This window comes from Ranitomeya variabilis, chromosome 2 (genome assembly GCF_051348905.1).
Source record: "Ranitomeya variabilis isolate aRanVar5 chromosome 2, aRanVar5.hap1, whole genome shotgun sequence".
Classification (NCBI taxonomy): domain Eukaryota; kingdom Metazoa; phylum Chordata; class Amphibia; order Anura; family Dendrobatidae; genus Ranitomeya; species Ranitomeya variabilis.
In genome coordinates this window covers 184,704,691-184,720,006 of record NC_135233.1, presented here as the reverse complement: position 1 = coordinate 184,720,006, position 15,316 = coordinate 184,704,691, and the positions used below count along the sequence as shown (strand labels likewise).

General features: G+C 48.8%; 1 protein-coding gene across 2 annotated transcripts in view; it reads left to right on the top strand.

Annotated features, from left to right (window-relative positions):
- TULP4 (TUB like protein 4) overlaps positions 1-15,316 on the top strand; it is a 411,660-nt gene that overhangs the window by 225,823 nt on the left and 170,521 nt on the right. For both annotated transcript variants that reach the window (XM_077283286.1, XM_077283285.1), the window contains exon 5: positions 6,335-6,515. In XM_077283286.1, the coding sequence (XP_077139401.1) occupies positions 6,335-6,515 (181 nt within the window). The remainder of the gene's footprint in view (positions 1-6,334; positions 6,516-15,316) is intronic.

Below are 15,316 nucleotides of genomic sequence, written 5' to 3'. Positions count from 1 at the left end.
GTAAACATCGGGTTACTAAGCGCAGGGCCGCGCTTAGTAACCCGATGTTTACCGTGGTTACCAGCGTAAAAGTAAAAAAAAAAACCGTACATACTCACCATCTGATGCCCGTCAGGTCTCTTGCCGTCCGCTTCCTGCTCTGACTGAGATCCGGCCGTACAGTGAGAGCAGAGCGCAGCGGCAGACAGTAAGAGCGGAAAGCAGACGGCAAGGGACCTGACGGGCATCAGATGGTGAGTATGTACGGTTTTATTTTTTTTATTTTACGCTTGTAACCAGGGTAAACATCGGGTTACTAAGCGCGGCCCTGCGCTTAGTAACCCGATGTTTACCCTGGTTACAAGCGAACGCATCGCTGGATCGCTGTCACACACAACGATCCAGCGATGTCAGCGGGTGATCAAGCGACGAAAGAAAGTTCCAAACGATGTGCTACGACGTACGATTCTCAGCAGGATCCCTGATCGCTGCTGCGTGTCAGACACTGCGATATCGTAACGATATCGCTAGAACGTCACGAATCGTACCGTCGTAGCGATGGAAATGGTACTGTGTGACGGTACCCTAACTTCTTTTTCTCCTATTTCAGGTAACATCTGGGGCTTATCTACAGCATTTCAGAATGCTGTAGATAAGCCCCTGATGCTAGTGGGCTTACCTCACCCGCGATTTTCGTGGGGACAGGTTCCCTTTAATGTTCCATCAAGGGTCTTATATTAAGCACAAGAGAATGCTGTCTTCCACAGCCACCCACAAAGACTGACATACACGAGACGTAATCTTCACCAGCCTGTGTTCTTTATCAAATCTCCCAAAGTATTTCTGTCCCCTATGGGACCACCATCAACCGACACGCCCCACGTCTAGCCATTATCACATCCTCGCATATACCTTGCCCAACTTGAAATTCCCAGTGTCTTACACTGTGTTATACCCCTCTACCCCATATCTTCAGTTGACGATACGGACAGCGACATGGCTTTCTAGAACGCCACCCTCACATCAGCCATAGACTCAGTAGACCCTCTTTTTCATGTTGAAGTGCGACAAAACAATAGGCAAACCCTGGCATAACAACTTCACCAAAATGACTGTGTCAAGCATCCTGGGTCGGGAAGCGTTATTGGAACTAAAATACCAAGCTAAATTTACCTTTCTAAATCATCGTAATTTTGGCAAAACAGACCTTTCTCTAAAAGAAAAGTTTATCACATTTAACTCTCTCTTCTCCATCCAACACTGCCACCTCAAAATCCACAGTTATTTTCCTCTGACTTTTCCACCAAATTCAAAAACTATATCGTTGAAACAACGGAAAACAATACTGTTCCACAACCCTAAACACTCCATATACCAGACATCTGCCCTTCCCTAATAACCTCCCTCTCCAACATCACTGAAGGAGAGCTTACTTGCCTCTTCTCCAAATCACACCTCACCACCTGTGCACTTGACCCCATCCCCTCCCACTTGCTCCCCAACCTCACTAACATGCTCATTCCAGCCCTAACCCATCTCTTCAACCTTCAACATCACTGAAGGATAGCTTACTCAACCAACTTTTCAAATTGCACCTCCCCACCTGTCCCAATCCTTTCCCACCAGCTCCCCAAACTCATTAGCATGTACCCGTGTGCCTTGTTTTTGCTCATGTTTAATGTATTTGTCTATATTTGCCCCGTATTTCACATGTGAAGCGCCATGGAATAAATGGCGCTATAAAAATGAACAATAATAATAATAATAAGCAGCACCCAAAATTTAAGCAACAAACATGCAACATGTGCACGGTCGCAAAAAGTTACCGCCAAACAATCAAAGGATATGTAGACAGCTAATCAGTGCTTATGTCTAGGACCATTCATATATTACCCTTACTGTTTACCACAGTGGATATATGGCATTGACGTCAAATTATCCTAACTGAAGCAGGTTTAAAATTAGATAGATAGCAAAACTTCATGAACCCATGGTGGGAAGCAAGTAACGATGTCAGAATTTTGACAAACAGAATCCCATGTAAAACAGAAAAAAAAAAAAATACCAAAAAACGGCGTGTGCTCCCGCGGAATTTTCTGCGCCAGAGGGGGTAAGCTGACGACCGTGGACCAATATTTGTAGCCTGCTATGAGTACCATCCCACAGCTGTCTGTGTAGCCTTTCCTGGCGATAAAAATAGGGTGGCCCCCCAAAAAAAATTGACGTGGGGTCCCCCTATATTTTATATCCAGAAAGGCTACGCAGACAGCTGTGTGCTGATATTCATAGCCTAGAGAGGGTCCATGGATATTGCCCCCCCCCCCCCCCCCCCCCGGCTACAAACACCAGTACACAGCCGCCCCAGAAATGGCACATCTGTCAGATGCGCCAATTCTGGCACTTAGCCCCTCTCTTCCCACTCCCGTGTAGCGGTGGGATATGGGGTAATAAGGGGTTAATGTCACCTTGCTATTGTAAGCTGACATTAAGCCGGATTACTAATGGAGAGGCGTCAATAAGACACCTATCCGTTAGTAATAAATTGATAGTAATGGATTAATAACACACACACACATTTTTACAAAAATATTTTTTTATTATTCTTCATTTGACCATACTTACCATAGTTCTGGACCTGTTAAAAAAAAAACAAAAAAAACCCCCTTAAACTACCTGTGTTCGCCATAGTCCAACAAGTGACGCGTGTCCCTGGAGGATCTCCCCTATAGCACAGTGACATCGGGTGATGTCTCAGATCTATAGGACCCTCAGGGACACAATGACAGGAGATAATGTCTCCTACAGTGCATCACTGAAGAGGTCAACCATTTTTCCTAGTCTCAATTTGTAGCAAAGCTGCCTGAACAGCATTGGCAGAAGTGAGGCCAGGGACACACCCAGTGTGTTCAGCAATCTCCCCCAGTGTCTCCAGCATTGCCCCCAGTGTGTCCAGCAATCTGCCCCAGTGTGCCCCCAGCAATCTGCCCCCAGTGTGTCTCCAGCATTGCCCCCAGTGTGCCCAGCAATCTGCCCCCAGTGTGTCTCCAGCATTGCCCCCAGTGTGTCCAGCAATCTGCCCCAGTGTCTCCAGCATTGCCCCCAGTGTGCCCAGCAATCTGCCCCCAGTGTGTCTCCAGCAATCTGCCCCCAGTGTGTCTCCAGCAATCTGCCCCCAGTGTGTCTCCAGCAATCTGTCCCCAGTCTGTCTCCAGCAATCTGCCCCCAGTGTGTCCAGCAATCTGCCCCAGTGTGTCCAGCAATCTGCCCCCAGTGTGTCCAGCAATCTGCCCCAGTGTGTCCAGCATTGCCCCCAGTGTGTCCAGCAATCTGCCCCAGTGTCCAGCAATCGCCCCCAGTGTGTCCAGCAATCTCCCCCAGTGTCTCCAGCAATCTCCCCCAGTGTCTCCAGCATTGCCCCCAGTGTCTCCAGCAATCTGCCCCAGTGTGCCCCCAGCAATCTGCCCCCAGGCTGTCTCCAGCAATCTGCCCCCAGGCTGTCTCCAGCAATCTGCCCCCAGGCTGTCTCCAGCAATCTGCCCCCAGGCTGTCTCCAGCAATCTGCCCCCAGGCTGTCTCCAGCAATCTGCCCCCAGGCTGTCTCCAGCAATCTGCCCCCAGGCTGTCTCCAGCAATCTGCCCCCAGGCTGTCTCCAGCAATCTGCCCCCAGGCTGTCTCCAGCAATCTGCCCCCAGGCTGTCTCCAGCAATCTGCCCCCAGGCTGTCTCCAGCAATCTGCCCCCAGGCTGTCTCCAGCAATCTGCCCCCAGGCTGTCTCCAGCAATCTGCCCCCAGGCTGTCTCCAGCAATCTGCCCCCAGGCTGTCTCCAGCAATCTGCCCCCAGGCTGTCTCCAGCAATCTGCCCCCAGGCTGTCTCCAGCAATCTGCCCCCAGGCTGTCTCCAGCAATCTGCCCCCAGGCTGTCTCCAGCAATCTGCCCCCAGGCTGTCTCCAGCAATCTGCCCCCAGGCTGTCTCCAGCAATCTGCCCCCAGGCTGTCTCCAGCAATCTGCCCCCAGGCTGTCTCCAGCAATCTGCCCCCAGGCTGTCTCCAGCAATCTGCCCCCAGGCTGTCTCCAGCAATCTGCCCCCAGGCTGTCTCCAGCAATCTGCCCCCAGGCTGTCTCCAGCAATCTGCCCCCAGGCTGTCTCCAGCAATCTGCCCCCAGGCTGTCTCCAGCAATCTGCCCCCAGGCTGTCTCCAGCAATCTGCCCCCAGGCTGTCTCCAGCAATCTGCCCCCAGGCTGTCTCCAGCAATCTGCCCCCAGGCTGTCTCCAGCAATCTGCCCCCAGGCTGTCTCCAGCAATCTGCCCCCAGGCTGTCTCCAGCAATCTGCCCCCAGGCTGTCTCCAGCAATCTGCCCCCAGGCTGTCTCCAGCAATCTGCCCCCAGGCTGTCTCCAGCAATCTGCCCCCAGGCTGTCTCCAGCAATCTGCCCCCAGGCTGTCTCCAGCAATCTGCCCCCAGGCTGTCTCCAGCAATCTGCCCCCAGGCTGTCTCCAGCAATCTGCCCCCAGGCTGTCTCCAGCAATCTGCCCCCAGGCTGTCTCCAGCAATCTGCCCCCAGGCTGTCTCCAGCAATCTGCCCCCAGGCTGTCTCCAGCAATCTGCCCCCAGGCTGTCTCCAGCAATCTGCCCCCAGGCTGTCTCCAGCAATCTGCCCCCAGGCTGTCTCCAGCAATCTGCCCCCAGGCTGTCTCCAGCAATCTGCCCCCAGGCTGTCTCCAGCAATCTGCCCCCAGGCTGTCTCCAGCAATCTGCCCCCAGGCTGTCTCCAGCAATCTGCCCCCAGGCTGGCTCCAGCAATCTGCCCCCAGGCTGTCTCCAGCAATCTGCCCCCAGGCTGTCTCCAGCAATCTGCCCCCAGGCTGTCTCCAGCAATCTGCCCCCAGGCTGTCTCCAGCAATCTGCCCCCAGGCTGTCTCCAGCAATCTGCCCCCAGGCTGTCTCCAGCAATCTGTCTGTGTAAGACATAAAGAAAAAAAAAAAAAAAGGAAAATCCTCACCTCTCCCGTTCCCAGTACAGGTCCCGTTGCACTCAGCGTCTCTCTGGCTCTGCAACGCTCAGGACAGAGAGGCTGAGCGCGCAGTGATGACGTCATCGCACCCTCTGCCCTGAGACGTCGCAGAGTCAGAGGGAGCCGAAGACGCTGCAGCTGCCGCAGGAACCAGGAGAGGTGAGTATTAGAACGGGGGGCCCAATGCCAGCTGGTATGGCGGCGGTGGTGGTGGCGTTGGCGCCGCCCGAAGATTAAAAGGGCCCGCCTCTCAATTTTTTTTCTTTCTTCTTCCTCCTCCCTGGGTCGGAGCCGCCCCCGGCATTGTGCCGCCCGGGGCGGCCCGCACCCCCCTTCCTACGCCACTGGATAGAACGATAGGCAGGCGAGCGATTTTGGCACCAAACTTACGCTCGCAGTTCGGGCCCGGCATCCAGGTAAACAGTGTGCCCATATGATCACTTCCGGGGCACGTTACGACCCGCGCATGCGCAGTGATGATAATTATGCTATGCCCACAGTTGGGCAAAACATAATGCGCAGGCGCCGGAGGAAAACTAACTGCGCAACTGCTAAATACAACGACAACGGCGGGACTAAACTTCGCAGAGATACGCAAGAGGTGGGGGAGGAACCGCTATTTAGCCACGCCCATCCGACCTGACCAAGTTGATTGACAGGACAAAACGGCCACTTCAAAAAGGTATTTCGGCAACCTAACTGGGGAATATAGGCACCAAAAAGGCACGAATGTAAAGCCCAGCTCTGCCCCTATTTCACACTTTTTTTAGCTAATCTTTAAAAAACGGGGTGGTAGGTTCCCTTTAAGCTCTTAAGTGTATGGAAAACTTAAATTCCAAGCAACTAAAATATATAAGAAAAAATATAAAACATAAAAATCAAGGTTAAAATAACAAGCAGATAACTCACTGATACAAGTCAAACTAGTTATTATGAAAAAAAAGGAGATGGATTTTCTCAACCGTCTTTATAATAAAGTTATCTTGTATAACAATGATTTGGAGCTGCTGTCACCTGACGTTTACAGGAGCAACTTTCATCCTGGCACAGTAAAATATAGAACATGTAATGTCATAAAATATTGCAAAAAGATGCTACTAGACAGCCAACATGTGCATACACTTCAGTAGTACTAGTGTTTTACTAGTGAAATGCTCATGCGCTGCAGATCTGGATTGTCTGACACTATATGTTGAAATGTGGTTTGCGTGTCCAAGAAAAGACCGTCGTATGTTGAAAGTAATGAAAACTGATAAACTGCTGTAAAACAAAACTGTTCTCCGAAGTGGTATTCAAGGTAATACAGATAAAAAATGTCTGTTCTTTTGTTCGCTAGGTTCTGTTTGGCACTGCAGATGGCCAGGTTATAGTCATGGACTGTCATGGCAGGATGTTGGCACATGTTCTCTTACATGAGTCAGATGGCATTCTGAGCATGTCATGGAATTACCCCAGCTTCTTGGTGGAAGATAGCAGTGAAAGTGACACCGATTCTGATGACTATTCTCCACCTCAAGGTAACAGGCCACATATGTATACCTCTTGTCTAAAAAAGGTAACAAAGTGGATACACACTATATTCCTCATGTTGGGCTTATATTTTTAGTAGGTTAATAATATGGTGTTGTCGGACACTGCCCAGACCAGGTCGTCTGACAGACAGTGGTAATTCCGCGTTTGACCACTGTTTGCTCATTGGCGTCGGCTAGTTTTCGTCTGGCTGCTCCGGGGTTAACTTATCTGATCCTCGGATTGGAAGCTGGGCCATGCCCATTTCCTTTAAATGGTTCTCCTGATCTTTGGGTGTCGCCGATTATAGCTTCTGTCTTTTCCGTAATTATCTTGGTCCGGAGTGGAGAGCTGGTTGTTGGAGAATCGTTGCTGGTGGTGTATTTTCCTTTGTCTTATTTACTCCTTCCTATATTTGTATTTATTTTGCCCTGCACCTTTATAGTGTATTCCTGATTGACTGCGGCGTGGTGTATATTTTCCTTTATCCTTGTTTGTTATAACTGTGGGTATTGGTCTATTGCATTCACTGGGTGGTGGGTGGTGGTGTTCAGTCTAGGGCTGAATCAGGAGTCAGCGTGAGGGTGGAGGCCTGAACATGCACACCTTCAGTGTAAACTTCAGGTAGAGGGTCAGACAGGGTTTCCCTAGTCTGAGGGAAATTGCAGGGGCCCGGGTTATTAGCTCTCGCCCTCCTTGTGTCCCCGTGACAGGTGTTGAATAATCAAATCATTGTGTTTTGGTCCACACTTTGATTGTTCTGGATGCTTTACATTCCCTATTTCAGCAAATTTAAGAATATTCATGTCATAACGCTATATTAATCCATGATTATCCTGCACATCTTCTTGATATTAAAAACTTTTTCTTTATTCAAATCCTATTAAAAACATGGTTAGAGATCAAGACAGAAAGGGATAGCTAATCCCACTTGCGAATTAAAACTTTACACGTTTCGACCCATGTTTGGGTCTTACACAGGGCCAGCTCCAGGTTTTTGAGGGCCCCGGGTGAAAGAGTCTCAGAGGGCCACGCTTTAACACACAAAGCAATTCATGATGCACAAATACAGAAGTGAAATATAGGTATAGTACAATGCCAGGTTTCACTTCTTACATGAGTGATAGCTATTGTAAATTCTGCAATACCATGCAGCAGAGGGGCTTTATAGCACAGCCACGTAGTATATAGCACAGCCACGTAGTATAGAACACAGCCACGTAGTATATAGCACAGCCATGTAGTATATAACACAGCCACGTAGTATATAGCACAGCCACATAGCGTATAGCACGGCCACATAGCATATAACACAGCCACGTAGTATATAGCACAGCCACGTAGTATATAGCACAGCCACGTAGTATATAGCACAGCCACGTAGTATATAACACAGCCACGTAGTATATAACAGCCACATAGTATATAGCACAGCCACGTAGTATATAGCACAGCCACGTAGTATATAGCACAGCCACGTAGCATATAACACAGCCACGTAGTATATAACACAGCCACGTAGTATATAACACTGCCACATAGTATATAACACTGCCACATAGTATATAACACAGCCAAGTAGTATATAACACAGCCACGTAGTATGTAGCACAGCCACGTAGTATATAGCACAGCCATGTAATATATAGCTCAACCACGTAGCATATAGCACAGCCACATAGCATATAGCACAGCCACGTAGCATATAACACAGCCACGTAGCATATAACACAGCCACGTAGTATATAACACAGCCACGTAGTATATAACACAGCCACGTAGAATATAACACAGCCCACATAGTATATAACAGCCCACGTGGCATATAACACAGCCCACATAGCATATAGCAGAGCCATGTAGTATATAACACAGCCACGTAGTTTATAGCACAGCCCACGTAGTATGTAACACAGCCCACGTGGCATATAACAAAGCCCATATAGCATACAGCACAGCCATGTAGTATATAGCACAGCCCGCAGTGTCATAGGCAGAGCGGAAAATGATGGGAGAGGGAGCATCAGCTGACGTTCTTTTGTCCATCATTGCTTTGAACTGTACCGGCAGATGCCGGTATAGTTTAATGAGGCGGGGCGGTCAGCGCTGGCAGGAGGCGGGCCCCCCTGCCTCACAGGAGCTCCATAGTGGCTGCGTGATGTGCCCTGGGGGCACCAGCTGTGAATGGGCCCCTGGTCTTAATCATAATGAGTAAAAAACAAATGCTCCTGATTTGGTATCCTGCTCAGGAGAGGAAATGACATTTGTGATACAGCTGATGAATAATCAATGTTAGAACACATACCAATTAATAAGGAACACCATACACACAAGAAACCACATATCACATGTAGATCAAAAACTATGGAACAACATCCCAAAGATTATTTCTGTATGAAAAAAATAAGAATATAAATAACTTAAGTCTGTTTTCTGGTTCAAACCTAAGGTAGCTCTAGTGTTTAAACGCAGAATCCAGAGTGCTTCTCTTTTATGCATTTCATGCACTATGTCCCCTCCTCGGTGTCTCATGTTTATTTTTTCGATTGCAGTGATTTTAAATCCGACACATCTTGTCCACATCTTGACCACATCCACGTCTTGCAGAAATCTCACAGCATGCGTTGGTACGTCGGCCCGACCCCCTTGCGACGGGCCCGTACCGACGCTAGTGTGAAAGTAACCTAAGTGGTTAAAAAAAATTCCAAACTTTGCTTAAAAAATAAATAAATAAAAATTGCGCAATTTTCCAATACCCGTAGCATCTCCATTTTTCGTGATCTGGGGTCGGGTGAGGGCTTATTTTTTGCGTGCCAAGCTGGCGTTTTTAATGATACCATTTTGGTGCAGATACGTTCTTTTGTTCGCCCGTTAATACATTTGAATGCAATGTCGTGGCGACCAAAAAAACGTAATTCTGGCGAATTTCAAAATTTTTTCTAGCTACGCCGTTTAGCGATCAGGTTAATCCTTTTTTTTTTTATTGATAGACCGGGCAATTCTGAACACGCCGATACCAAATATGTGTAGGTTTGATTTTTTTTTATCGTTTTATTTTGAATGGGGAAAAAGGGGGGTGATTTAAACTTTTTATATTTTTTTCATTTTTTTCATATTTTTTAAAACCTTTTTTTTAACTTTTGCCATGCTTCAAAAGCCTCCATGGGAGGCTAGAAGCTGGCACAACTGGATCGGCTGAGCTACATAGCAGAGATTATCAGATCGCTGCTATGTAGCTGAATTGCAGGCTTGCTATGAGCGCCGACCACAGGGGGGCGCTCACAGTAGGCCGACATCAGTAACCATAGAGGTCTCAAGGACCTCTATGGTTACCATCCTGACGCATCGCCGACCCCAATAATGTGACGGGAGTCAGCGATGCAATCATTTCCTGCCGCGCGGTTAATAGCGGCGGGTGAATCGCGATTTCACTCGCCGATATTGCTGGCACATGTCAGCTGTTCAAAACAGTTGACATGTCCCGGCTTTGAGGTGGGCTCAGCGCCGGAGCCCACATCAAAGCAGGGGACCCGACCTCCACAGTAATAGTACGGCGGAGGTCGGGAAGGGGTTAAAAATTGTAGCCGTCACACAAAATACTAGATGTTGTAGTTTTGATGTGGGGTGTATTAATTTTTGCATCAACTAATTTGAGAAAAATAGCAGATTTTGGAATGAAAGATAGATTTAACTTTAGTTTCATGTTATGGAGTAAAAAAGTGTTCTATGAACTTCAGTGTTGTGGCAATTGTTTTTGTATTTTGTATTGTCATCTTGAACCAATCCAATGGCCGCACAAAAAAAGATATATTACCCTCTTTGACATTTATGGCATATCCAAAGTATCTACTATATAATTGCCTAAGGGTCACTTCCGTCTTTCTGTCCTTCTGTCTTTCTTTCTGTCACGGATATTCATTGGTCGCGGCCTCTGTCTGTCATGGAATCCAAGTCGCTGATTGGTCTCGCCAGCTGCCTGTCATGGCTGCTGGGACCAATCAGCGACGTCCACAGTCCGATTAGTCCCTCCCTACTCCCCTGCAGTCAGTGCTCGGGGCCCGCTCCATACTCCCCTCCAGTCACCGCTCACACAGGGTTAATGCCGGCGGTAACGGACCGCGTTATGCCGCGGATAACTCACTCAGTTACCGCCGCTATTAACCCTGTGTGACCAAGTTTTTACTATTGATGCTGCCTATGCCTGTGCGCTGCCTGGGGCCCTGTGTTCTGCCAGGGGCCCCGTGTGCTGCCTGAGGCCCCTGTGTTCTGCCTGGGGCCCTGTGTTCTGCCTGGGGCCCTGTGTTCTGCCTGGGGCCCCTGTGTGCTGCCTGGGGCCCCTGTGTGCTGCCTGGGTCCCCTGTGTGCTGCCTGGGGTCCTGTGCGCTGCCTGGGGCCCTGTGCGCTGTATGGGGCCTTGTGCTCTGCCTGGGGCCCCATGTGCTTCCTGGAGCTCCATGTGCTGCCGCCTGGGGCCTCGTGCGCTGCCTGGGACCTCGTGCGCTGCCTGAGGCCCTGTGCACTGCCTGGGGCACCTGTGGGCTGCCAGGGGCCCCTCTGTGCTGCCTGGGGCCCCTCTGTGCTGCCTGTTGCCCTGTGCGCTGCCTGGGGCCCCTGCGCTCTTCCTGGGGCCCTCTGCTGCCTGGGGCCCTGTGTGCTGCCTTGGGCCCCTGTGTGCTGCCTGGGGCCCTGTGCACTGCCTGGGCCCCTGTGTTCTGCCAGGGGCCCCGTGTGCTGCCTGGAGTCCTGTGGGCTGCCTGGGGCCCTGTGCGCTGCCTGGGGCCCCGTGCACTGCCTGGGGCCCTATGCGCTCCCTGGGGCCCCTGTGTGCTGCCTGGGGCCCTATACTCTGCCTGGGGCCCTATACTCTGCCTGGGGCCCTGTGTGCTGCCTGGGGCCCAGTGCGCTTCCTGGGGCCCTGTGCGCTGCCTGGGGCCTTGTGCGCTGCCTTGGGCCCTGTGTGCTGCCTGGGGCTCCGTTATTGATTATATCACTCAATGGTTCTCAAAAGGCTGAAAAATCTGATCTACAGCAGCTGGGGTATATTCTGACCTGGAGGGATATAATCTGGACTAGTCCAGTTTGTATCCCGGGGTATAGTTTGGCTAGGCCAGAATATACCCGGGGTATAATCTGGCCCAGAGGGGTATAAACTGGACTAGTCCAATCTATACCCCGGGGTATAGTTTGGGCTAGGCCAGATTATACCCGGGGTATAATCTGGCCTAGGCCACTTTAACCCAGGGTATATTCTGGGCGGGGGGGTTAATCTGGCCTGTTACACCGGGTATGCATTGTCCACTCATCCCCACCCTGATATGCATGGTTCCTTATCCCCATCCTTATCTGTCTGGCTCCTTATCCCCATTTTTATCTGCATGGCTCCTTATTCCCATCCTTGCATGCATGGCTGCTTATCCCTGTCCTTGCATGCGTGGCTCCTTATCCCTATCCTTGCATGCATGGCTCCTATGAGAAAAGCATAAAAAGGGATATCCTACTTGCCTTCCCTGCGCGCCCTCGCATTATCTTGTTCCCGTGTCAGCCACACCTGCAGCCGAGCGATCACGTGTCCCTGCTCATTAAAGGAATGAATATTCACCACTCTCCACACCTGTACCCGTAGCGTCTCCATTTTTTGTGATCTGGGGTTGGGTGAGGGCTTATTTTTTGCACGCCGAGCTGACGTTTTTAATTATACCACTTTTGTGCAGATACGTTATTTTGATCGCCCGTTATTGCATTTTAATACAGTGTTGACCAAAAAAAACTAATTTTGGCGTCTTGATTTTTTTCTTGCTACACCATTTAGCGATCAGGTTAATCCTTTTTTTATTGATAGATTGAGCGATTCTGAACACGGCGATACCAAATACGTGTAAGTTAGATTTTTTTTTACTGTTTTATTTTGGTTGGGGTGAAAGGGGGGTGATTTGAACTTTTATATTTTTAAACACTTTTAAAAAAAAATTTGGCATGCTTCAATAGCCTCCATAGGAGGCTAGAAACAGGCACTACTCAATCGCCTCTGCTACATAGAGGTGAAGCACAGATCACCTCTATGCAGCAGAATTACAGGAGAGGAGCTGCGGATTCGCAGCTGTTTTCCATGTGTTTACAGTACCATGTAAACCTATGGAAAACAAAATCCGCAGTGCCCATGCTGCTTAAAAAAACATGCGGAAACGTAGCATTGTTTATTCCGCAGCATGTCAATTCTTTGTGCAGCTTCCGCAGCGGTTTACACCTGTTCCATAATAGGAATCCGCAGGTGTAAAGCCACATGTGAAATCTGCAAAAAAAATCGCGGTAATCCGCATTGCGGTTTACCTGCGGATTTACCAAAATCAGTCTGGAAAAATCCGCAGGACTTTCCGCAACGTGTGCACGTAGCCTTAGTGCATTTGGTTTGAAGCCTGGGCAGGTAAGCGTCTCTGCCTTTTTCTTAGTGGGTTTTTATAGATTTTTGGAGGATTTTCAAGTCCTCTTTTTGTGGTTTTGATGTCAGGCATGTAATGTGCAATATGTTGGATCGACCACACGCAAATTAAAGCAGAGAATTAAAGAACATGTATCAGGAGCCGCTACAGGCAATAGCAATGATAAACGCTCTTTGTCAGGAGTGTCCAGACACTTCAAGGAGGTTCATGCTGACAACACGACTTCTATGAGAGTAACTGCCATTGAACAAATAAAGAGGGCAGTCAGAGGAGGGGACACAGTATCTACTTTGCAAGCCAGAGAAGCAGCTTGGATCTTAAAATTAGATACTTGCTTCCCCAAAGGAATGAATTATAAAACAGATCTGATGTATTTTTATTAAGTGATGCTTTCATGTATAAATGTAATAAAGATATGTGGTTCATGCATATTTATTCATATGTATTTTCATGTGTATATATATATATATATTGATGAATGGTATTGTTGTATTTTTACTATTTGTATTTATTATTATTATTATTATTATAGCGCCATTTATACATGTGAGGAGGGGTATACATAATAAAAACAGGTACAGTAATCTTGAACAATACAAGTCACAACTGGTACAGGAGGAGAGAGGACCCTGCCCGCGAGGGCTCACAATCTACAAGGGGTGGGTGAGGATACAGTAGGTGAGGATAGAGCTGGTCGTGCAGTGGTTTGGTTGATCGGTGGTTACTGCAGGTTGTAGGCTTGCCGGAAGAGGTAGGTCTTCAGGTTCTTTTTGAAGGTATCGATGGTAGGCGAGAGTCTGATGTGTTGTGGTAGAGAGTTCCAGACTAGGGGAGATGAGCGAGAGAAATCTTGTATGCGATTGTGGGAAGAGGAGATAAGAGTGGAGTAGAGAAGGAGATCTTGTGAGGATCGGAGGTTACGTGCAGGAAAGTACCGGGAGACGAGGTCACAGATGTATGGAGGAGACAGGTTGTGGATGGCTTTGTATGTCATGCTTAGGCTTTTGTACTGGAGTCTCTGGGTAATGGAGAGCCAGTGAAGGGATTGACAGAGGGGAGAGGCCAGGGAATAGCGGGGGGACAGGTGGATTAGTTGGGCAGCAGAGTTTAGAATAGATTGGAGGGGTGCGAGAGTGTTAGAGGGGAGGCCACAGAGCAGGAGGTTACAGTAGTCGAGGCAGGAGTTGATGAGGACATGGACTAGGGTTTTTGCAGATTCTTGGTTTAGGAATGTACGGATCCGTGAAATATTTTTGAGTTGAAGGCGGCAGGAAGTGGAAAGGGCTTGGATATGCGGTTTGAAGGAGAGATCAGTGACAAGGATTACCCCGAGACAGCGAGCTTGTGGGACTGCGGAGAGTGGGCAGCCGTTTACTGTAATGGATAGGTTCGTTGGTGGGGTCGCGTGAGAGGGGGTAAAGACTATGAATTCTGTTTTGTCCATGTTAAGTTTTAGAAATCTAGCGGAGAAGAAGGATGAAATAGCGGATAGACATTGAGGGATTCTGGTTAGTAGGGTGGTGATATCTGGTCCAGAGATGTAGATCTATGTGTCCTCCGCATAGAGGTGATACTGAAAGCCATGAGATTCTATGAGCTGTCCCAGGCCAAAAGTGTAAATGGAGAAGAGCAGGGGCCCTAGAACTGAACCTTGAGGGACTCCGACAGATAGGGGGCGAGGTGAGGAGGTGGTGTGTGAATGGGAGACGCTGAATGTTCGGTCAGTTAGGTATAACGAGATTAAGGATAGGGCCAAGTCTGTGATGCCAAGGGATGAGAGGGTCTGTAGTAATAGGGGATGGTCTACTGCAGTGTTCCCCAACTCCGGTCCTTAAGATCCACCAACATGTCATGTTTTCAGGATTTCCTTAGTATTGCACAGGTGATAATTGCATTACCTGGAAAGGCAAGAAATACATCACCGATGCAATACTAAGCAAATCCTGAAAACATGACCTGTTGGTGACTCTTGAGTATCGGAGTTGGGGATCACTGGTCTACTGTGTCAAAGGCAGGGGACAGGTCCAGGAGGAGGAGGATAGAGTAGTGTCACTTGCTTTTGGCGGTTAATAGGTCATTGGTGACCTTAGTTTGGGCAGTTTCAGTGGAGTGGTGTGACCGGAAGCCTGATTGTAAGCGGTCGAAAAGGGAGCAGGAAGATAGATGGGAGGACAGTTCAAGATGGACTTGTTGTTCCAGTAGTTTTGAGGCATGGGGAGAAGTGATATAGGGCGATAGCTAGATACAGAGGATGGATCAAGAGAGGGCTTTTTGAGGTTAGGTGTGATTGAGGCATGTTTAAAGCTTGAGGGGAAACACCAGTTGTTAGTAATAGGTTGAAGAGATGGGTTAGAGTTGGGATGAAGACTTAT